Source organism: Vipera ursinii (genome assembly GCF_947247035.1).
Source record: "Vipera ursinii genome assembly, chromosome: 4".
NCBI classification, from domain to species: Eukaryota; Metazoa; Chordata; class Lepidosauria; order Squamata; family Viperidae; genus Vipera; species Vipera ursinii.
The window spans coordinates 18,055,453-18,080,196 of NC_139514.1; the positions used below are offsets into that span (position 1 = coordinate 18,055,453).

At 37.5% G+C, this 24,744-nt stretch overlaps 1 protein-coding gene across 3 annotated transcripts in view; it reads right to left on the bottom strand.

The window, feature by feature from the left end:
* CWF19L2 (CWF19 like cell cycle control factor 2) overlaps positions 1 to 24,744 on the bottom strand; it is an 81,844-nt gene that overhangs the window by 18,398 nt on the left and 38,702 nt on the right. For all 3 annotated transcript variants that reach the window (XM_083361789.1, XM_083361790.1, XM_083361791.1), the window contains 2 exons: positions 13,186 to 13,311; positions 11,796 to 11,933 (listed from right to left, as the gene is read on the bottom strand). In XM_083361789.1, the coding sequence (XP_083217915.1) occupies positions 11,796 to 11,933; positions 13,186 to 13,311 (264 nt within the window). The remainder of the gene's footprint in view (positions 1 to 11,795; positions 11,934 to 13,185; positions 13,312 to 24,744) is intronic.

Below are 24,744 nucleotides of genomic sequence, written 5' to 3' on the forward strand. Positions count from 1 at the left end.
ACTTCAACTCCCAGAATTCCTGAGCCAGCTATGCTGGCTCAGGAATTCTGGGAGCTGAAGTCCACGAGTCATAAAAGAGCCGAGGTTGCCGACCCCTGACCTATACTATCTATTGGCTTGTAAGGCGATTTGGATATGAGTTACAGAATTCAAACTTTCTTAACATAGAATGTTAAGTCTTATATTTAAAGCACAAATTATGAGGAAACCATGTTGCAGGATAGGTCAATTAGACTCAACCCTTCATCTATCACTAACATTAGTTGTTGTTTTTTTTCCTTACCAATACCATCTGTAACTGGAAAAAGAACCCAAAAACATTTTAATAGGTCGGTAGTGATGTGTGAGTTTAAAGAATTATAATTTTTGAGACAAAATATATTATCAATTTATTGTTTATTTTTCACTAGTGCTTGCTTTTGATACTATTACTATTAATCGATAGCATTATTTTTCAGGTCTTTAAGATGATGTCACCCCTTAAAATTTTCCTTAAAGTATCCAGTATGCACTTACAGTGATTGATTTCTTTAAAAAAAATGTCTATGTTTTCAAACCATTCATTCACAGTCATTCATTTACAGGAAATACAAAAAGATGGCTAACATAAAGAATTGTGTCTTTCCTAGAAATTTACCAGCCCATTAACATTGCTGTGGTTCTTATCTCTGAGGAAGATTTCTGCAACTCAATGCTATGTTTATGTTTGAAAGAAGAAAAATCTCAACCAAGTCACCCATAAAATTATTTACACCAATATTGATAGGAAGCAGTCCTGGAGAAAGCTCAATAGAAGATTCCCAAAATACACCGTCTTTTCACCAGGTTTTAATATTGTGTGAGAGGGTGTTGCTTATCTTCCTTTATTCCATTTGTTTCCAGCATTTTACAGATTGCAGGATGGCTTTGGAAACACTATGTTAGAGAATGACATGAGTGTGGTCAGTGTCTACAAAATGAACATGAACCAGCACTAGTGAGATAGCTGCCAGAAGGACTAACGTGTTCTGGGATGCATTAGAACAGGGCTTTTCAACCTTTTCACCCATTGTACCACTTTTAGGATATGGCAACATCCGAGGACCACCAGTCGCCTAGCAAGGTGTCAAAAACTTCATGACCAAAAAAAAAAAAAGGAAAAAAGTCATGAAGTACAGGTAGTCCTCAACTTACAACAGTTCACTTAGTGACTGTTCGAAGTTACAATGGCACTGAAAAAAGTGCCCCCCAAGCCACAGCCGAACAAGACACCTGCCTGCCCGCCCAGCGGCGCTGTTCCTCCTGTCCGAGGTTTTCACTGCTGTGAGCATTCCTGTTGAGGATTGGCAGCAGGGGGGGGGCGGGTTGCAGCAGGTTTTGGTCACTTCACATGACCCTGGGACACTGTGACCGTCATAAACATGAATCATTTGCCAAGTATCTGAATGTAAATCACAAGATCCTGGAGATGCTGCAACGTTCCAGCTGATTGGCGCTTCTTCTGGGCTCAGCAGAAGCACTGGGATCAGCCCTGAGCTCCAGCTGGAGCCTGGCACTGATCCTGGTGCTTCTACTAAGTCCTGACAGCCCTGCAGCTCCAGCCATCTCTCGCTCAGGCTTGTGCGGTGCTGCCAGCGGTTCAGCTCATTCTCCTCCCCCACTACCACTTTTCTAGGATGGTTGTGTACCACCTTCCAGGTGCCAATGTACCACGGGTGGTACCCGTACCACTGGTTGAAAAGCCCTGCATTAGAAGAAGCATGGTAACAGACATGTGAAGTCTGCACTGCGCTGATAGGATCACACCTGGACTTTATACAATTCTATGTACTTCATTTCCAGAATATTGACAGGCTACAATCGTTTCAGAAGAGGATGATTAAGATGAAATAGACACTTTTAAAAATGCTCTGTGAAAGCTTAAAGAAAATACACACACATACAAACACAAATACTGTGTGTGTGTGTGTGTGAGTGTCTCTGTGTGTGTGCATGTACAAGATATAAATTGAATAAAAAACAGAATCAATAATACCATTTAGATTTCCCTTCAGTTGCAAATTTTATGTTTTTCCTCTCTGTGCAAAAATAAGATTCTAATTTATGTCATGCTGACATATTTTCTTCTACATTTGGGTTTTGAAAATAATTATGTAGGAAGAAGAGTTTTGAATTCCAGTGAGGAAATAGTTCAAAGTGGAGAGAATTGAAAATACATTTCATTTTCTTGATTTTTCAGTCATCCATTACAGTTTATTATTTTGAAGCATCAGATAACACCTTAAAGCAAATTCTAGACCTGTTGAGACCTGACTATAAGCAATGTCTGTTTTCAGAACAGACACAAGCAGCTCAAAAACCAAGTGAGGAGTTTCCATCAATCATAAACTATATGTGAATTTCCAAATGACACATGTGCACACCGAAAAACACACAGTCTCAGACTATGACTGATTTTCTACTGCAGCAATTACATCTGCCAGAAACAAAGCTTTGAAAATTCTGGATTACCTTTATGCAGCCAATAATGCAATTATACGTGGTATTCTTAAATACATCACAGTACACAATGCTGAAAAATATCTTCAAGAGATCCCCAAAACAAAACAAAAGAGATCACCCTAAAACTGAGAATAAATCTAATGGGAATGTGGAAGAACGTTGTTATTTCAAGAAATTTAGTGATGTATTTTGATTTCTCCTTTGTATAAAGAAAAGCCTAAAAGTTTAGAGCTTATTGTGAGGTAGTCTGATTGTGTTTCACTCTTGCTTGCTGAAGAAAGAAGCGGGTGGGAGGGAATCTTATGTACCTTCAAAGCTTTTCCCACTGTGAAAGTCTCAGACCTTTGATTCTCATCCCGGAGTCATGTGCCAGTCAGTCAAGGTCAGCATCTTGCAGCCTCATGACCCTAGAGGGGACCATGAAGTCAAGTTGCCACATTTTGATTTTAAAAAAAGTGTCATTGTTTGTGGGGAGCTTCTGCATAGAACCTACCACTAGGTATTGTGGAAACTGGCTGCCCTTGAGGTATCTCAGCTGTCATTATTAAGGAGCTCCCTGGCGGTCTGTAAGAGATTTGACTATTATCTTGCTTTGTATTTATGTTTTTTATGTTACACTTTTAATTTTTTTGCTTGAGCTAATAATGAAGCTTTGTTGTTGTTGTTAGCTGCGAAGTCGTGTCTGACCCATCGCGACCCCATGGACAACGTTCCTCCAGGCCTTCCTGTCCTCTACCATCTTCTGGAGTCCATTTAAGCGCACGCCTACTGCTTCAGTGACTCCATCCAGCCACCTCATTCTCTGTCGTCCCCTTCTTCTATTGCCCTCAATCTTTCCCAGCATTAGGCTCTTCTCCAGTGAGTCCTTCCTTCTCATTAGGTGGCCAAAGTATTTGAGTTTTAGCTTCAGAATCTGGCCTTCTAAAGAGCAGTCAGGGTTGATTTCCTCTAGGACTGACCGGTTTGATCACCTTGCAGTCCAAGGCTTTTGTAGGAGTCTTCTCCAACACCATAGTTCAAAGGCCTCAATTCTTTGGCGCTTATTAATGATGCTTAGAATCCTTTTATTTACTGGAGGGTTCATTGTCTCTGGATCCAAAAGAACCAATTGCTTGGGCACCTGAACACTGCCCTGGCACTTAGCAAAACAATAAGCTGATCAGTTTTAGTCTCCTCCTCCTTTCCCACTATAAAGACAATAAGCCTATCACAGAACTATCTCTGACACGTGTTATGTCAACTAGATGTTCTATTAAAAAAAAGGGCTGGACCCTTTTTCACGCTGGCTTCATGAAAAAGGAACAAGGAGAGGGTTTGGGTTTTTTAAAAAAATATATCAACCATTTAAAACTACATTGATGTATAATAGCATGAAGAAATGACTAGCAAAATGACAATCCTATTAGTTTATTGCAATGAGAAGGACAAACAGTTCTATATATTATGGAATAGGCCTAGGATGACAATGAGCTTGCCAAAAAGTACGTAGGTGTGTCTGCCCAACTCCCTACTCTATTTAATTATATTTGTTTAGATTCTTTTAATTAAAAATAAAAAATGAGAAGCTAACATGCTGAAAGAAAGAAATAACATCAAGCACATCATGCATTTCTATCACAGTCTTTGAGGCCTACTTCCGTACCTGAGGAAATTGTTAGAAAAAAAAAGGAAAGATGACTTTAGCTTAGTGCTTTTGTTAGGCTTCAAGGTCACACTCTCCAAGCATCCATTTCAAGACAATGCCCTCAACTCTCAAAATGTCAAAATGTGAGATCTGCTCACTGGTCCAAAAGTGTTGAGGACACCCGGCCTAAACTTTTATAAATCACTTTCCATTTTGTGAGAGTATCTGAAGCTGAAGATTTCCTCTCTGAATCTCTAGTAAATCATTATTTGAACTTTTGGTGAATTGTTTAAGGAACTGCTATCTTTAGGAGTTAATGGGGAAGAAAGCCTTGAGTGACAAGCAATTGCCTTGCAAAGGCCAGGTTCAATTATGTTAAGAGCAATCTGACCTGGTCTGATGGGTTAGGATGGGGTTTTAATATGTTTTTAATTATTGTTTTAAATTTTAAATTTGGGCATTATATTTAATCGTTTTTTAACTTTTGTATTCTGTTTTTTATATTTATTGCCCTGTACACCGCCCTGAGTCCTTCGGGAGAAGGGCGGTATAAAAATATAATTAATTAATTAATAAGAGGGTAGGAGAAAGAGAGAGAGCACTACTAAAATGTCTACTTTGGCAAAGTGTCTCAACATAGAAAAGGGAAGAGTCAACAGAATTGTACAATCAAAGTCTTGTCACAACGTAAACTTGAGTAGTTAGTCTTTGCTTAACAACCATACATTCAGCGACCATTGGAAGTTACGATGGTGCCGAACAAATGGTAATTATGCCCATCCCCTAAGGCAGGGCTTTTCAACCTTTTCACCCATTGTACCACTTTTAGGATATGGCAACATCCGAGTACCACCAATCGCCTAGCAAGGTGTCAAAAACTTGATAACCAAAAAAATAAAGGAAAAAAGTCATGAAGTACAGGTAGTCCTCGACTTACAACAGTTCACTTAGTGACTGTTCGAAGTTACAATGGCACTGAAAAAAGTGCCCCCAAGCCACAGCTGAGCAAGACACCTGCCTGCCTGCCAGGTGGCGGCGCTCTTCCTCCTGTCCGAGGTTTTCATTGTTGTGAGCATTTCTGTTGAAGATTGGCAGCGGGGGTGGGGTGGGGGGGTTGCAGCAGGTTTTGGTCACTTCACATGACCCTGGGACACTGTGACCGTCATAAACATGAATCAGTTGCCAAGCATCTGAATGTAAATCACAAGGTCCTGGAGATGCAGCAACATTCCAGCTGATCGGCGCTTCTTTTGGGCTCAGAAGTGCCAGGATCAGCACCGAACTCCAGCTGGAGCCTGGCACTGATCCTGCTGCTTCTGCTGAGCCCTGACAGCCCTGCAGCTCCAGCCATTTCTTGCTCAGGCTTGTGCGGTGCTGCCACCGGTTCAGCTCATTCTCCTCCCCCACTACTTTTGTAGGATGGTTGCGTACCACCTTCCAGGTGCCAATGTACCACAGGTGGTACCCGTACCACTGGTTGAAAAGCCCTGCAATGTAGACACTCCCAGTCACTTGGCAGCCTGTCTAAATGGGAGCCCTTTCAACTTTCCCCATTGGCCTATCTCCCCCCATCTCTGTCCTTTTGGACTCCTGCCCTCCATGCCTCCAACTGACATTGCTGTCTTTTGTCTCCTGTTGCTGATGAGGCATGCCCAGCTTGGCAGCTCCTGGTTATGCAGGGCTTTCTTCCCAAGTCATACTCAGCAGTTTTCTCATGAGACCTGAGGAAGAAGGCTTTGCGTGTCCAGTGGCAGAGCAGAAGGCAGCAAAAGACAGCAAAGGTCTTTTTGATGATGAGTCATGGAACGCAGGAGCGACTGTAGCTGTGTGCTGTTGGACAGGACTGGCATGAATGCAGTTTCAGATGGTGCTGCTGTGGCAGCTATGGTTTTTTGCTGCATGCAGCTCAAGGCCTTCTTGTAGCCCCAGAAGTGTGGGACACCAAGAAGCCCCTGAGCTACAATATGGCAAGCAGCCCAAAACCCACATGGTTCCGGGGCTGCTTGGTGTCCCACAAGACAGGGAGCAGGACAGTCAAAAGGCCAGCGATTGCAGGGACATTGAAAGGGTCAGGGCTGGGAGGGACCAAGCTGGGAATGGCTTGGATCAGGTGCTTAGCTAACATCCAATGGATTCTGTTAATGATGGTAACAGGGATTGCCATTGCTAAGCGATGAAGTTACGTGATGTCGATCTACATAACCACACAGTTTAGCAATGAATGTTCTCATCCGAATTGATGTCATAATTTGAGGACTATTTATATTTGACTCTAAATTTATTAGCAGTTTTTTTAACAAATTTTCTACTCATCATCTTCTGTGGGCTGTTTCCGTTCTTTCTTGTATTCATCTGGTGAACTAACATTTGTTCTGGTAATAACACTAATGCAATAGCCAATTCAAGATGCTCCTTCCACATGAATGCAAGAGTTGCAGCTGCCGTGAAAAACTGCCAGAACAAAAAAGGTGTACAGATTGTGTAAACTGTATCAATATGATTTTAAATTGCCATGGCAACACTGACATCATCCAATCTCAATGGTAGAATATGTATTCCAAGAATGTTAGATTCCAAATGTATTACAGAAAATAGGACATATGTGAAACAAAAGATTTTAGACAAATGGCCTGTAAAGCAAAAAAAAAGGAGTTTAAATGTACTTAATGTTATTTCATTCACATTAATAGAACAGAATATTTATCTTAATTAAATATTGCTTAGTTTCATTACTCAAATCTCTTTATTAGTTTAAATCCTATCATACCTGTATGCACCTGAATTTGAATGAATAATGTCCATGAACAATTTGAAACAAAGTCAGAGAATTAATTTAATTTAATTAGAGCTGTGGTGGCGCAGTGGTTAGAATGCAGTATTGCATGCTAGTTCTGCGGACTGCCAGCAGTTCAATTCTCACCAGCTCAAGGTTGACTCAGCCTTCCATCCCTCCAAGGTGGGTAAAATGAGGGCCCAGATTGTTGGGGGCATTAGGCTGATTCTGTAAACCGCTTAGAAAGGGCTGTAAAGCACTGTGAAATGGTATATAAGTCTAAGTGCAACTGCTATTTTTAGATTATTATTAGATTATTTTGCATGATAATCATCCATTAACTGCTGGATCCAAATTACCAACAATAGAAAGAAAACAGATATTCCCAAACTATTTATAAAGGGCTCAGTTGATACTACGTTGTATAGAATAAAATCTACAGTTCTTTTATACAAGAAAAACTATTTCAATTTAATTTCACTTCTCTCACACAATAGAAGCAGAATAAATTTTTCTGCATGGGACATCAGTATTTTAAAATGAACCTCAATATTATTAAATGAATTTATCACACAAATATAATAAAATCAGTATCTTTGCAGAACTGAAATGAAACCAATAATCAAAAAATTAGATTATGTGGTTAAAGTTTATTGATTTCTTTCAGAAGTCTTTGTTCCTGCATAGATGCTGGCATACTGCTAAGAAATTGATTGAAAAAAATCAATTATTTTGGAGGGTTTGCTATAGATGTCTTAGCAAAGAGTATTTTTAAAAGGCTAGTAGTTCAGTTGTCAGTATTGAAATATACCATTCCCATACAAAATATAGTTAAGAGTGCTACTGGAAAATATTCCCAAAAGAAAACCTATAGCCCAGGGATCTCCAACCCCTGGGCCGTGGCCCACTACCAGGCTGTGGCCCACTAGGAACCGGGCTGTGTGGTGGGCACAGGCACTCACAGTCCCACTCATGTGAGCAGCAAGCATGCGTGCCTACTGCTCACACAAATGAAACTGGTCGTATGTGCGTACCTTCCCCTCGAACAAAAACATTCCCACTGCACCCCCGCCAGGCCGCCACCCTGGAAACGTTGGGGAACACTTCTATAGCCAATGGTGATTTACTTTTTAAAAAGGAAGATTAACTGAAATCACATAATGTGCAATAGCCAGTATAAAGGTAAAGGTAAAGGTTCCCCTGCACATGTGTGCTAGTCGTTTCCAACTCTAGGGGCCGGTGCTCATCTCCGTTTCAAAGCCGAAGTGCCAGCGCTTGTCTGAGGACGTCTCCGTGGTCATGTGGCCGGCATGACTAGACGCCAAAGGCGTACGGAACGCTGTTACCTGCTTTCAAACTGCTAGGTTGGCAGAAGCTGGGAGGAGTAACAGGCGCTCACTCTGTTACGTGGCCAGTATGCACCTTCACAAAAAACTAAAAAAACAAGACATGGAACCCAGAAATGAATAAAAATCTCCCAGCAAACTGGATAAAGAAGCTGTTAAATAAATTACAGGTAAACCTTCCTGAAGGACAAGTTGTCCATCATTCCAATGTTCACATTCATTATGCAAAGAAAATCTATTCACTTGGACAGGCTAACAGTTCCTAATAAATATGGCCAGTGGCTCCTACAAACTAAGGTTTTCAATAGTTCTATGACAGAGTTTCTGGAAAGACAAGTAAAATTTCCTGAAGGCAGAAAAACTAAAATAATTAGCAACTGATAACTTTGGAAAGATTTGGCATTTTAAAGATTTGTCATGATTCCCAACACAAAAATGGCCTTGGCTAGTGACATAATCCTAGTAGGGGATGGCGAGGAGAAAAAAATTAAACAAACAAGCTTGCTTGCTATTCCCACTTCATTTTTTCATTTATCATTTAGAACCAATTATTTTAAGATTATTTTCCTTGTGTGCCTTTGCCATTTTTATTCTAACATCCTTTTCTGTGTTTGAAGAGTCACTTTTCTCAGTATCTAAGCAAAATATTATTTTCTGGCTTTTAACAATTTTAAGATATCTTTTTTATCAACAAATGTATTTTTTATTTCTCCCTCAAATGAAGATATCAAACAAGAAATCATCCCAATCTGTCAATTCTGTACACATCATTAATAAAAATGAGAAAAAAAGTTTTGAAGCAAAAATCCTTAAAATTAAAATCTGAATACAGATTTCATCTATTGTTATATATCATATAAATATAACTCTATATAACTATCTCTGTTTGTGTGTGTATACACAGGTACACACACATACATATGCTGAAAGTCAATCTATTATACAGCGTAGAATATTGGGGCTACTCTAAGAAATTCAATTCTTTATACCAAAGAAAAAGCCAACTCTTTGGATTAATCATCTTTCTCTAAGCTGTTGTTAGAATTAAGAAGGTTTAATGGTTTTTACAGGTGTTCAAAATTTTTAACCTTTTTCAAGCATTGAGCTAAATGTAAAATTAATCCATTCCTAAATTGTAAAAAAAAATGGACTAGTGGAAAAATTACTTTTCAAACCACTCTCTTTCATGAAAATGAAATGGTACTTTTAAAGTCAGATGGAAAACCATGGCCAAATTACCTTCAATGGTCCCCATCACCCTTGGAATTCAGACCACTGATTTACCACTGCAAACTTTGAAGAAAAAGGAATTCAATTTTCATTTGCTTTGCTTTTGGCAGAACTTCAAATGATACAGCACAAGACTCTAAGGCAGGGGTAGGCAACCTTGGCTCTTTTATGACTCGTGGACTTCAACTCCCAGAATTTCTAAGCCACACTGTGACAGGTAACAGGAGGCCATACCCCTGTGTGAATCTGTCAGCAACACAAAGGCAGCCCAGGTATCTAAACACACACTATATTCTAGCAAGTGGCTAACAGAATTAGTGAATAGCAGTTTGGTTTAGTTTCCCATAAGAAGATCGTCTTATGGGAAGGAGGAAGGTGTTAGAAAAGGATGGTGGAATCTTTAAAACTAGGAGGAATATTGGGAAGAGAAAGTATATCTTAGAGCAGGGGTGTCAAACTGCCAGCCCTAGGGCCGGTTTCATCATACTGAAGCTGCGCCCACCCTATTACCGGCAATGCAAAAAGAGTCATGATACGTCACGACACGTCATATGATGGGTTTGACACCCATGTCTTAGAGGGAAGAGATAGAATGGCTGTTCAACAGACAACATTGGCCATTGAAAAAATTGATACTTTATTAAAGAGTAAAATGGGCTCTGCAGTTCTGATCTACATTGTTGTTCTTAGTTGCAAAGTCGTGTCCGACCCATCGCGACCCCATGGACAACATTCCTCCAGGCATTCCTGTCCTCTACCATCTTCTGGAGTCCATTTAAGCTCACGCCTACTGCTTCACTGACTCCATCCAGCCACCTCATTCTCTGTCATCCCCTTCTTCTCTTGCCCTCAACCCTTCCCAGCATTAGGCTCTTCTCCAGTGAGTCCTTCCTTCTCATTAGGTGGCCAAAGTATTTGAGTTTCAACTTCAGGATCTGGCTTTCTAAAGAGCAGTCAGGGTTGATCTCCTCTAGGACTGACCGGTTTGATCCCCTTACAACCCAAGGGACTCGCAGGAGTCTTCTCCAGCACCATAGTTCAAAGGCCTCAATTCTTTACATTAGGTGTAATTCTTTACAATACATTAAGTATGCTAATTCAAGGGCAGCCAGAAGACTGCTGAAGTGGAGCGGTGAACAATTCAGACAGATGTGCTAAAGAAAGGTGCAGACTAGTGTGGGAGAACATTTACTCAGTGGATGGTGTCAAAGGAGGGAGAAACGTCATGTTCCACCAACCAAAATGTACTGCTGCTAGACCAAGAGAGACCAATGGTCAGTATCACAGTATCATTGTTCAGTATCTTTAATCTTTTCTGAAGTTTACTTTGAGTCTTTAGAAATAGAACAGTATACATATAAATTAAACCAACATTATAGTGCGCACACATAAGCTATTAGAGAACATTTGAGCTATGTATTTAACACACACAAAAGTTTCCCCTGTGGTGCTTTTCAAACCTTGAGACGTGGCTTCAATGCTTTCCTGTTGGTTATCATTATAAACAGGCAAGAGAAGCCATGACAGCCCCAGTTGACATATCTAGTTGTAAATTACACTTGAGAAACTAGGTTGGAATAACCAAAAAGAAACACTTAATTGGAACATTTATATTGATTTTTCATCAAATCATTAGAACTCATAAAAGAACCATTACAAGTGTTCCAACAATAACAAAGTTCAAAGCAGGAAATAAAAAAGAAGAAAGAAGAAAGTATAAGTCCACAAAGGCAAAGATAGATAAAGACAAAACAAATGCTGGGACACATCTCCTTTGTATTTATGTTGGGATGTTGCACACAAATACGTAAGAGATGGATCTTGTATTCTGACATCACAATGCATATTTCATCATTTCGACAAACCAAACACCAGATGAGATTTATGCATATAACTGTCATTTATCTGTCTGTAATCTGTAAATCAGTATTAACAATCCTAATTTTATAGCAACAGGGTTGTGATTTAAAAATGCTGTTGGGTCTGGCACCATAACAAACTGAAAACTTTTTTGTTTCTGCCTCAGCCTACCTTAGCACTGAAATTTTAGGATACTATTATAAATCTATTGAAAATTAAAATTATGGGCATAAGGAATATAAACACCACAGAAGAACAGAAGCAATTGATATGCTTGTTCTTAAAAATGAAATTTCTTTGCACAATCTATTAAATGAAAGCCCTGTATCTAAAATATCACACTACTAAGCTAATTTCCTCAAAATTAAATTCTAACATAAGTCTAAAGACATCTTAGAATATATGAAATAATACTTTAAGAAATAAAATATTGAAAATCTCCTTTTAATTTTTAGTAAGAATTCAGACTGTCAAGTCTTACCTTTGATGCCATTCTCATGAAAAGCTTATTTTGATCCTCTGATGTACTCATCTTTTCATTCCTGATCAAATCCTTCAGGTCCAAATTATCATCATCTTGAAAATATCGGACTCTTTCCTTATCCACATGAGTAGGGATCTAATAATCAGTACCAAAAAAATCAAGATTGTTGATATGATTTCCAACTTATTTTAAAACAAACCCATGAAAAATGTTATGAATCATGCTACCATAACCAACATCTGAAATTACAGGTAGTCTTTGAGTTATGATCATTCAGGTCAGAACTTTTGATGGTTAGAACTTTTGATGGTACTGAAAAAATTGACTTATAACCCATCCTCAAAGTTCTGTTCATTGCAACACCCTCACAATCACATGATCATGATTTATCCACTTGGTAACTGGACCGCTTTAACGACGGTTGCAGCATCCTGTGATAATACAATTGCAATTTGCAACCTTTCCAGCCATTTTCCAACAAGCAAAGTCAATGGGGAAGCCAGCAGGAAATGTCTCACTTAATAATTCACTTAACAACCATGGGGGAAAAGTCATAAAATTGGGTGTAGTTCCATGATGTCTCACTGTTTAATGATGAATTTTCTGGTCCCACCAAGATCATAAGTTAAGGACTTCCTGTATAGAAAATCAGTTTCAACAAAATGTAAATTGATAGAATGCATGGAATAATATAATTTTCTTTTTGGTATGTTCAACAACATAGGCATCTTGAAAAACTGTTTAAAATTATAGAAAAGCATCTTAAAGATGGCTTTTTTTCTTAGAACATTTTTACAAATCATCATTCCTTCAAAGGGAAAACGAAAACAGGGACATTTAAAGCATTCTATTCTGTTCAAAATGGACTATTCCAACCATTTCAAAAACCTTGTTCCTTCCCAAAACAGCTCAAGAAAATGTTTCAAGTTTGAAACAGGCATTTTCAAATTGGAATGTTTTGAAAATTACTAGAAAAAAGCAGATAAAATCTTAATTCCCCTTATTGATGAGCTGATGCGAACTCTACTATTCCACACAGGTCATAATAAAAGAGACGAATGAAATAGCTAAGAATTTGCTTTTTATGATACATGGACTTCAAGGTCACTATTGCTCTAATGCCACCTCACACAAGATAGGTTTAGGAAGTATGAACTAATAAGACGTAGTCTACATATTACATATTTTATTAATATATGTATGTACTAATAAGCAGTGCTTTTTTGTAAAAGAAAAAGGTGCCGGAACTCACACGTCATACAACCCACCTTGCCTACCCTACAAGGTTCCATCCAAAAAAGGTGCCGGAACTCCGTTCTGAGCGTTCTATGAGAAAAAAAGTCCTGCTAATAAGAAGTAATACACACACACATATAAAAACACCCACCATTTGATTCTTCCTCCTTCTGGCTACATGATCCAATGTTTCTTCTGGAATATTAACAGGCCACGCTCTACCAGATTTATCAGTTCTGACCAAGATTGCTTCATGGTCTTCTTGAAAACCAGTTGTCTATTAAGATAAAAAATAAATAAAACAGAGAGAGTTAACAAAATAGAAAACATTAAAGCAGGTGTTGCACCTTAATTTAAAAACCAAACAACTGTTATATACTAAATATGACATTTAAACAGAACTGACGAAATCCAGAAAATTCAAAACAATTTTTTCTACTAAAAATGCTGTTGGGTCTGGCACCATAACCAACTGAAAACTTTTTTGTTTCTGCCTCAGCCTACCTTAGCACTGAAATTTTAGGATGCTATTATAAATCTATTGAAAATTAAAATTATGGGCATAAGGAATATAAATACCACAGAAGAACAGAAGCAATTGATATGCTTGTTCTTAAAAATGAAATTTCTTTACACAATCTATTAAATGAAAGCCCTGTATCTAAAATATTCAAATATTCAAAACATTTTTTTCTACTAAAATAAACATAGAATTAAGATTCTTCCAAGAGCAAAATCTATACTCTACACATATAAATGACCTATTTCGTATAATTTCTCTCACTAAGTACTGATATTATAAGTAGGCTTGAAAATATTTTAACTTAATGGACATGCATACATTATTCCCCAAACCTTTAAAAGATCAAACAGAATTTCATCATACTTCAAAGTTACAGACCAGTTAATATAGGTCAGGTTTTTTTGTGACTGACATTAAATGTTACCTTGAACTGAGGGGAAAATGTCAGGGAAAACCAAAATTACACGCCCATCAGAGCCCATCCAATCTTGGTAATACATGCCAGATTTTGGTGTTCATCCACTACCATATGATCTTTACTGTGGAGGAAAAAACTGATTCACCACTCTCTACTCAGTGTGGGATTGAGATTAGGTTAAATGGACATAATTTGCATTAGGATTAATTTGGTCAAAAGCTTCTAAGAGAATCTGGAAATGGAACTGAGTCTCTTTTCTAAAGAAAGGATTTGTACTTTCCCAGCTAGCTAGTTTCTTTTCTAAAGCAAGAATTTGTACTTTCCCAACTAGCTAGTGTTCTTTTTATTTGTACAAATAACTAAACAGCCATATCCAATAATGTCTGGAGAGTTTTACCAACTGACAGCAGTGGCACAGTGGTTAGAATGCAGTATTGCATGCTAAATCTGCCCACAGCCTAAAGTTCAATCCTGACACGACTCAAGATCGACTCAGCCTTCTATCCTTCCAAGATCTGTAAAAGGAGGAGCCAGATTATTAGGGGCAGTATGTAAACTGCCTAGAGGGTAAACTGCCCGTAAAGCACTATGGGGTAATATATAAGTTAAAGTACTACTACTATTATTTTTTTCTCCTTACCACTAACTCTCAAATTTTATCTCTGTACCATCTATACTCCTACAATCAGTAATATATCAGGGTATATTAAGTACATGTTTAGTTTCTTTTCTTGACATAATGAATGGCAATAGTGGCTGTGTTTGTTTTGGCTCAACATGATAACTAAATTGTAACGATTAACTATGGGTTAACATAGTGTCTATGTGTTTGTGCCTTTGAGTCAGTGCTGATTCCTGGTGACTGTAGACGTCTTGGCAAGCTTTTGAAAGTGGTTTGCCCTTCCATTCTTCTTAGAACTAGGAAAGAGTCCAGGGACATCCAGCTGGCTTCACACTTAAGCTGAAATTCACACTGTCCAGGGGTCTCTAGCCCTGTACTTTAAATACCAAATTGGCTTTTAACTTAATCTGCAAGGCTAGTCAAAGAATAATGAGTGCTAAAAAGAAGAAAAGAAAATTAGCAGGAATCAGATTCTTTCCTTATTTTTCAACAACATTGCTGCAAGTATAGCAAAATGTTGTAACCTTCATCTCTTTTTCCACTGCATCTATTCTTTAGATATGTTTATCCCGGTCTTCCATGAAAGCTTCATAGGGAAGCCAATCGCCACATAAAACAGAGCCTGAAATAATATTTTCAACTTTCCTGCCGGCCTTTCTTGCCTCCATAAGATGCAAGTGTGTATTTCTATTTATAAGCTTTGGAAACAGAAATTAAGAGCAGAATATAAACTTCTCAGTCATTAGAGAAGCAGCGGCTCACTGTCTGTTAATTGATTAAATTAACTCTAATAAGGGGGATGTCATCAAAATTGGGCACATTAAAACTGACTTTGTCAACTTTGATGTAGGCTGAAATAAATCTCTATCCAAGTCATTTTCAGGCAAATAAACAATGTGTCGAACTCACATCTGTTCTACAAATAAATGACAGCTCACACCCTGAAAATTCTAAGACTCAAAAAAAAAAGTTCTGTAGTTATGGAACTATCAAAGCTCTAAGGGCTTAATTATATTCTTTAGAAAAACCAACACAGCAATAATAAAGGAGTGGGGGAGAAACCCTGCAGATCTGTATATTTTGCCCTTGCTATATTTTGATCTGCAAACAATCTCCCTCTTCCTGCACAAAAGATTCATCATACTTTTTGCATAAGCAAATCTTTTAGAAAAGTTAATAGTTCTTGTCAACTACTAAGTGATATTTTCTATTATTTCCAGATATGGGACATGCGTTAATTACTAAATATCGTACGTCAAATAAGAAGAGTCCTTGATGATGAATACAGTAGTTTATATCAATCAAACATAAAAAGAAGGAAAATTTGGATATTGCCATCAACAGTATTCACATATTTGTTTGTAAAATTATGAGAATTTCTCATTACCGTGCAACTGAATTCCATGGAGACTTTGAAAGATGTAATATTACACACCCCTCATGCCCTGTAGATGCTTCATAATACTTTTATTAAAGCATTTTACTGATTGTTCATTGCTATTGGACAATTTTTCATACATGGTCCAAAAGGACTGTGATGTTGTCTTTATATAACTACTGTACTTTATATAAGTACTATTTTAAAGGATTGCTTTATATAACTGTCCTATGAGAATTTCACACTAACAATACATAAAACTGAATTCCATGCAGCATCTAATGCCACAAACCCCTCATAACGTGCAGATGTTGCGAAGTATTGTTATTAGTTCCCTCCCCCCCAAAAAACAACCCTCTACGTTGCTATTGGACAACAATCTTCCATATAATGTTTAAGACACTGGTACTTTTAAATTGCCTATTTATTCTGAAATAAGTCAATGAAATATGCAGTAAGGTATACAAATAAAAGTTAAAAATACTTGTTAATAAAAAAGCCTCATTCAAATTTCATAGAAGCTCTTTCATGAACTACTTTCAGAAAAGCTTATCCGCATCAGGAGCTTATTTTATTATTTATTATTTGCTCAAGATTAATGGCAGATTACATAACCCACAGAAGAAGAAGAAGAAGAAGAAGAAGAAGAAGAAGAAGAAGAAGAAGAAGAAGAAGAAGAAGAAGAAGAAGAAGAAGAAGAAGTAGTCATGTGTACTTTAATGAAGTCACTGCCACAAAAAAATGGACTTAAAATTTTTCATGAAAATGTTGCCCTGCTAGGCTTGACTACCTACAAAACCTTCATTCACCAAAAGGTAGTTGGTGAGATTAACTCTGCCATCCCATTTAGCTGACTAGATAGCCAGAATTAGTTTTAAGAAGGCAGAACGGCATGTTGTTATTCTTTTAGAACCAGATTTCGAGTAGGATGTAGTGTAATTTCATTATAATTTTAAAAGTATTCAGCTTTTGTGAAGAAAGTCACTCATTAACTCATTTGGAAATACACAGAGCATCAATAATACAACTGAATTTCAGCCACAACAGAAATGTCATTTGAATCAAGAAAATCACAGGAATTATGCAAACATTATTTCCAATCTTTAAAAAGGGAGTGATTTCATGATTTGGGAGACTCCAATACTTACAGATAAATAAATGAACATATTAGAACAGAATGCTTCTTAACAGAGAGAACATGTTCACACTATGGGTTTGTGTAACGTGAAAAACTGTAAGCTATGATTTACTAAATGTAGTAAATTTTCAGATGAATGGGACCCATTAATAAAATAGATACCTAAGGAATGCAGCCTTGAAGCAGCTACCTTACAGCAAATCTTATCAGAATATTCCCATGGCAACCCCTTGACATGTTTCTTTTCATTAAGACAATTATTCTCTTTTTGAAGATATTAACTGTAGAAGGTGGGGAAGTAACCCAAGATCTATTACTAATGAACATGCATGCTGACATCATCTATTATTTATGCATATATCTGCCTGCATCATTTTCCCTTCCTTTTTGGAATGTGTGAATATCAACGCATCTCTTTGTTTGCAGGGGTGTCTCTCACTATCTGTTTGGTGGCTACCCTCCAACATGTGCTATCTGATAAAGTCTGTAGTCAGCCTTGTTTGTTTTGTGTCCTGTGTTTTGATTCCAAACATAAAAAAAACTGTTTTGATTCCAAACATAAATAACTGATTTACATAACACATTAAACAAAACCAAACACACATTATGGCTTCGTGCAATGCATCAGCATAGCCAGTTGCTCTAGATCAGATTTTAATTTTCTAATTTTGGACAGGAACTACATTTTGATGACATGTCCTACTAATTTCATTTGGGCTCTGATAATCAGGGACTCAATGCCGATATAGTTTACCGGTTTCTGGCAACCCCTGTGCTATGAAGCTGCCATTGGTTTTGGAGGCAAGAGCTGCCAAAGCCTGATATAAAACTGTGAACAGCATCGCAAAATAACACCCACAGTTACCACAACAATGGAGTTTCACTGCCTCCACTGTGTTAGACTCTTCCAGAGTGGGACTGCAGAGCCACCTCTGTGTCCACAGATGAACTGCACATCAGCATTTAAACCTTAAAGACTAACATACGTAAAAAGCCTTCTTTTGGCCATCAGAACAAGTACCTTAAAATTATAAAGCACAAGAATTTGCATGCTGCACATACTCTGTGACATATATCATATGTACTTGATTAATCAAGCATTATGTATAATTATATCAATTGTATATAGAGATTACATAGTAAAAACTTTGCCACCAATCCCTGCATTTTGATTCAACAAGCCTCCTAGCCCTAAAAGCCCCCTGGGTGGAAGGCATGCTAACTAAAATAATGCTCTTAGGTAGACTGTTCCATAATTTCACATCAAAAACTGAAAATGCTCCACGATGCAGCATAATTGGCACACAACGCACAGCTAAGCAAAGCAGACTGATTACATGAGGTCACTATCTATTAAAATGGCCCTGATTTTCAATGTTTATTGGGTAATTAATAAAATTTTAAGAATAGCTCTGTCACAGAGAGGGACAGAGAAAGGGAAAAATAATAATTGCTAAAGACAAACATAAAACAAGCTGGGCTAATGAAAAACATGTGCACAGGTCCAATAGGGTGCAAAATAAATGTAGTTCTGTACTAAAACTAAACAAAATCAATCCAGATAGAGTATCACAAAAGAACAGCAATATTTAGATAAAGATGTCATATAGCATTAAAAAGCAAAGTGGAATGGAAATATTTAGACCAGGGGTTCTCAACCCTGCTCCGTGGACCGGCACCAGTCTGCGGCATGCCAGCAATGGGGAAGCGCAAACAAGCAAAGCCCTATCTGCAGGATGCAGGCAGTAAACAAAACCACACCCCCTCCAGTCTGCGGGAAACCTCTCTCCACAGAACTGGTCCCTGGTGCCCAAAACATTGGCCGCTCCAAGTTTACACCAAGGTTTCTCAACCTGGCAATTATTAAGATATCTTACTGGCTAGCGAATTCTGGGAATTGAAGGCTACAGATCTTAAGGTTGCTAATACTGACAAATACTGGTTTAGTCACACTGGACAAACTGGATATTTCAGTGAATCCCCTAAGTTAGGGGTGTTAAACTGCCGGCCCGCAGGCCAGTTGCATCATAAGGAGACCATGCCCATCCCAGCTCTGGCAATGCAAAAATAGTCACAATACATCACGTGACGTGGCAAGTTTAACACCTGTGCCCTAATTGACCAAAAACTAACTTAATCTCTGAACTACTGCAAATCTGAATGCATACTTATTATTTATGCAACCAAGTAAGTAACTCCAATGCATAGGGGATAAAATGGGACAACCAAAACTAAGATTGGAGACTATAAGGAGAGGTTCTGAGTAAAGTTCATCAACTTGTGTATTAGAAGAAAATAAAAATAAATCAAGCCTGAAAAAAAGCCACACAAAATAATGTGTTCAACCAACTTCATGGACTCCTGAATTAATTATTGTGCTCTGTAAAAAGGTTGGAGAACTAAGAGCAATCCACAGTAGAAATGAAGACTCAAGAGTTTTCCCGGTGTGAAGGAAGTGAACGTCATTTAGAAATTCGAAAATCAAATGTTGATCAAGGCAAGCCATTCTTTGGTTATGTGGTTATAATTTGCAACTTTCCCAGCCAGCTTCTAACAAGCTACGTCAACAGGGAAGCCAACAGGGATAGTCACAAACTGCAATCTTATGATGTCTCACTTAATAACCATGGCATTTTTTTCTACTTTTCTTTTTTTCCTGTCAATCTTTCTCTTTTATTTCTTTCTTTTCTCCTGTGTCACTCTATTTTAGTCTGCATTAAATTTCTAGTCATTTTTAAAACTTTTCAACAAAATTATATTTTAAAAAAGATAACCCTAACCCCACCCCACCCCCTCTGCCAATCCTCAAGAGAAATGCTCACAACAATGAAAACCTCGGACAGGAGGAAGAGCGACAGTCACTAAGCAAACTGTTGTAAGTCAAGGACTATCTGTACTTCATCACTTTTTTCTTTTTCTTTCTTTTTTTTTTTTTTTTGGTCAGGTTTTTGACCCCAAGTACTGGTGGTACTCGGATGTTGTCATATCCTAAAAGTGGTACAATGGGTGAAAAGGTTGAAAAGCCCTGATCTAAACAATGTCATCTATACTATCTGACAAACCACCATGTGGAATGGCACAGTCAGTAAAAACTTCAGCATGGTCTAGAGCATGGTCATGCGGCTCTTTCAGCCGTCTCCTGCAGCTTCCAGTCCTCTGCCATGTGCAGTCCCCCCCCAAAAGAAGTGGGACTAAAAAAGTTCAACCAATCAATTCAAATATGCAGGGTAGGTGCATATCTCGCCTTGTCTCCACTCTTCAGTCAAACCCTGTTCTGCACATGTGCGCATGTACGCGCATGCGCACACATTTTTGGGGGCTCCCAGTTTTTCCTTTTGTGAGGGAACCGGTTCCGAGTGGCTCTTTCACTGTTTCAGGTTGCTGACCCCTGGTCTAGAGGGATGAAACCGAATGGTCCAGGGATCTGCAGAATATTCTCTTTCCAAGTTGATGAGTTTTGAACATCCTTATGTTGTAAGATCAGTGTTAGGATTTAGTATGCATGTTTCCTTTTGCAAAGATCAGCCTGAAAAGCTGGAGGAAGAGTTAGGAAACATTACCAAATCTGAAGCAGGTGCTCAAAAAGGCTCCAAATTTCAAAGAGAAGAAAGCTATTATGATAGCCAGAACAAGAGAGATTATGGAAGTCTTAGATGACAAAAAGAACATCTGACAACTGAATTCATGGCTTCAATATCAAACAAGGGCAAGAGAGCTCAATCTAAAATGTCAACCAAAGAATACAACAGAACAGGAAAATTAGATCTTTTTAAGACCAAAGAAATCATAAGGCAATTTATAGCTTGAGGCAGGAATACTCAGGAGTAATGGAAAAATATATGTGAACATTATTAGATAGATAGATAGATAGATAGATAGATAGATAGATAGATAGATAGATAGATAGAATTATGTAGACAGATATAATACATACTTATACATACACACACAAATGCATGTATGTATGTATGTTATGTACTCCAATAAGTGGGTACAGATAATCCTCAACTTACAACAATTGAGCCCAAAATTTATGTTGCTAAGTGAGAACTTTGTTAAATGAGTTTTGCCCCATTTGTTAAGTGAAGCACTGTAGTTGTTGAATTAGTAACATGGTTGTTAATTGTTGCGAACCCACAACAAGGCTCGTGTGAGTGTGGCCACGAGCACCCACAATGAAGCTTACGCGAGTGGGGCCAAAAGTGCCCACAACGAGGCGTGAGCACTGGCCGGCCACTCATGTGGCCTAGTGGCAATTAGGCCACAGCCCGGTAATGGGAACCCCTGTTCTAGTCCAACCTCCAACTAGTTGGTTCCACCTACCCCTGTACTTCCCACTTCCCCTCCGCTTATCTTTTTAATTTCATATTATGGTACTTCCACTGTTCATTTTTATTGTTTTATTCCTTTGCTATTATTATTTCTACATATTTTTATCATTTGTTTCTGTTTTATTGTTTAAACCACTCAGAATAGCCCCTCGGTGAAATGGGTGGCTCAATAAATAAATAAAGAAAATAAGTAAATAAGAAGTATCAATAAGATTTAAAAAGATAGAAAAGCTGGATTTTTTTTACAAATGATAATATATTTGGTGAGAGAGTGAATAATCAGGAACTAATTCCACAGGAAAATATACCAATTATCATTCCTCATACTGTTAGTTTTGCTTAAGATCTCACAAAACAGCAAAATACTAAATTAACACAAAGATTTCAGAAAAGCACATGAAATATAATTAGCTAAAATAACTTGGAGAATCCAAGTGGTTCAAAATACGCAAGGAAGTGAAGCAATATTTTTCCCTATATTAGTTTAACTTACATTGTTAACTTACAGAATTATAGTAAAAGAATGACAAGATTGGAAGATACAAAAAAATGGAGTTTGAGATGTGCAGATACTACTGTTACCTAAAAGTAAAAACAACTTAGAACATTTTTTATAAAGCTAAAAATGGAAAGTGAAAAAAATGAGTTAATGCTGATACTGAGAAAAATAGTTAATAACAACCTGAATGACTAATGAATAGATGACGGTGAATAAGCGAAGACAATAGGGTTTTTTTAGACTCAAAAATGAAGCTGACAGTGTGCTGGAGAAGAATAAATTCTAGAAAGAAAAGCAATACAGATAGATCATTGTTTAGTGACTGCCTCATTTGGCAGTTGCCATTATGAAGGTGATGAAAATGCAATTTTGCAAACAATCCCCACATTTGTGACCTTCACAGGTGTGTAAAGCAAAAGGAAGTTTCACTTAATGATCAAACTGACAGTCCCGATTGTGGTTGCTAAGTAAGCACTACCTACAATTAACTTAAGGTCATGAGCACACAGACATTTCTTATAACAATAAAGACTGAAATAGTTAAAGCAATGGTCTTTCCAGTGGTAACATACGGTTGTGAAGCTGCACTATAAGAAATGCCAAGAGAAAAATGGAAAACACTTTCAGATTATGCAATTGGAACACGTTACTAAGAGTAGCCTAAATGGGAGGAATCACCAATCAAAAAATATGACTTACTCTCTTAAAGTAATAGTAAGTAGAAAACCACATACTTTGAACATTTGAGGCACTTGAATGATGGACCAGGAAAAACAATTATTACGCTTGACAAAGTTAAGGAAAATAGAGGAGGAAAACAATGGGCAGAGTCAAGATTATTGGAAAGAAAACAATAGAAACAGGTCAAGTTAGTGAGTACTGATCCATATCATCACCAGACATCAAACCCTAGTTAATGACATTTTTTTATTTTTTTTATTTTAATCCCATTTATATCCCGCCCTTCTCCGAAGACTCAGGGCGCCTTACAATTTAAGCACAAACCAATGTGCTTAGCAATAGCGTTCATTCTATGTATATGCCTGCTTATTAGGGCTTTCGCCCCCCCCCCAAGCGACATTATTACAAAGTCATCTTATTGCCCCCAACAATCTGGGTCCTCATTTTACCTACCTCGGAAGGATGGAAGGCTGAGTCAACCTTGAGCCTGGTGGGATGCGAACCTGCACTAATTGCAGGCAGCTGGTGTTACTTAAGGAGGCATTAGCCCACTGCTCCACCAAGGCTCTTGTAATTTGACTACTTGGTGGTAACAGAAAAGTGTCTATATTGAGATAATCAGAATGGGATTTGACATTATCTTCCTCCGGTCTGAAAGTCTTACAAGGATTTCACATTTTCCAATACTAACTGGAGTATTCTTGAGAATATGATGTAACCTTGGAAAGTAAAAATAGTTTCATAGTGTAATTTTGATAAGAGTAATTTCAAGATAAACTTTGCATATATTCAGCTGGGTTGTAGAAACATGATCTCAGCTAATCCAAACAGGATTTCCTCTACTAACCTTTTATTTAGTTGGTATTGCAACTCTGCTACCATAAACTATTTTGTTATCTTGTGTATGGTTTCCATTCTTTGGTCATTAAGAGTCTTCAGGTATCTGAAACCCCTTCCTCTCAATCAAGAATGAATTAAGCAATCCACCCATCTGAAGGGAATGAGGTCATGAAAGTATGGAATAAGTTAAGGATTTGTCTTATCTTAGACATAAGATAAAAATTGTGGTCAATGAACACCAGCAAAAGGCTTAACTTCCAGAACATATATATATTCTAAAATACATTTCAAATTTTCCAGTCATTGGCACCATATAAATTTAATATATTATTATATCTTGAAAAATATTCAATTGAATTGTAGCAAATCTAGTGATACTAAAGAATCTGAATATCATACTATGATATCTGTCACTTTCCTCCTTTACTGACCTCAGTCACCTAATTAAAAAAAAGGTTCCTCTGTCCTATCATATTACTTCTCACAAAGGTTTTTAAAAAGTATACAAATAACACAATAATCTAATCAACGCACTTATGTACATATATGTTCCAAACTTCCAATTAACTGAAAGACCATCCATATTTCCCAGATGCAATGGCTGAAAGCCAAACATCTATCTTTAAGGAATATAGCTTAATTACTCATCATAAACTGTGTAATTACTTATATGATATCTTTTCTATACATTTTGGAGACCTCTGACTAATGACCTTTAGAACACCAATTACACATATGGTTATATATTGATGAGTTTATTATATAACTGCTTCTCAAAATTTAAAAACCATTAATTGGATGACACTGAATCACGGAAGAAGCAATTTTGGTTTAATTAATGCATATTTTAGATTTTGAAACTAAGCCAAATATGTGAATTTTATAACCCTCTCCAGCATAGGTTATGCTGCTTGAGATGACAATGAATATAAAAACTAATGTCTTTTAGGTAATAAACTAACTTTGGCTTATGAGCACAGAAAAACCCAAAGTTAATGGAGCTTTTTTAATCAAATCAGCACATTACATTTCTGATGACGGATTTCTACAGAAAGGCCAAAAGGGAAAAAAAATAAATCACCAAATTAATTTGAAAGGGGTTGCAACAATTTTCAAGTTCAGCCCAGCATTTTCCTTCGCCATCTAATTTCTTCCTTTGCACATCCTTCCTTGTTCCATCTGACTCATCAACACTGCTCCTATGAGCCCCAAAGTAATGCTCACAAAGACTGGCCTTGCCTCCTTTCCATTACATAATTTGGCAGTTTCTGTTCATTAGC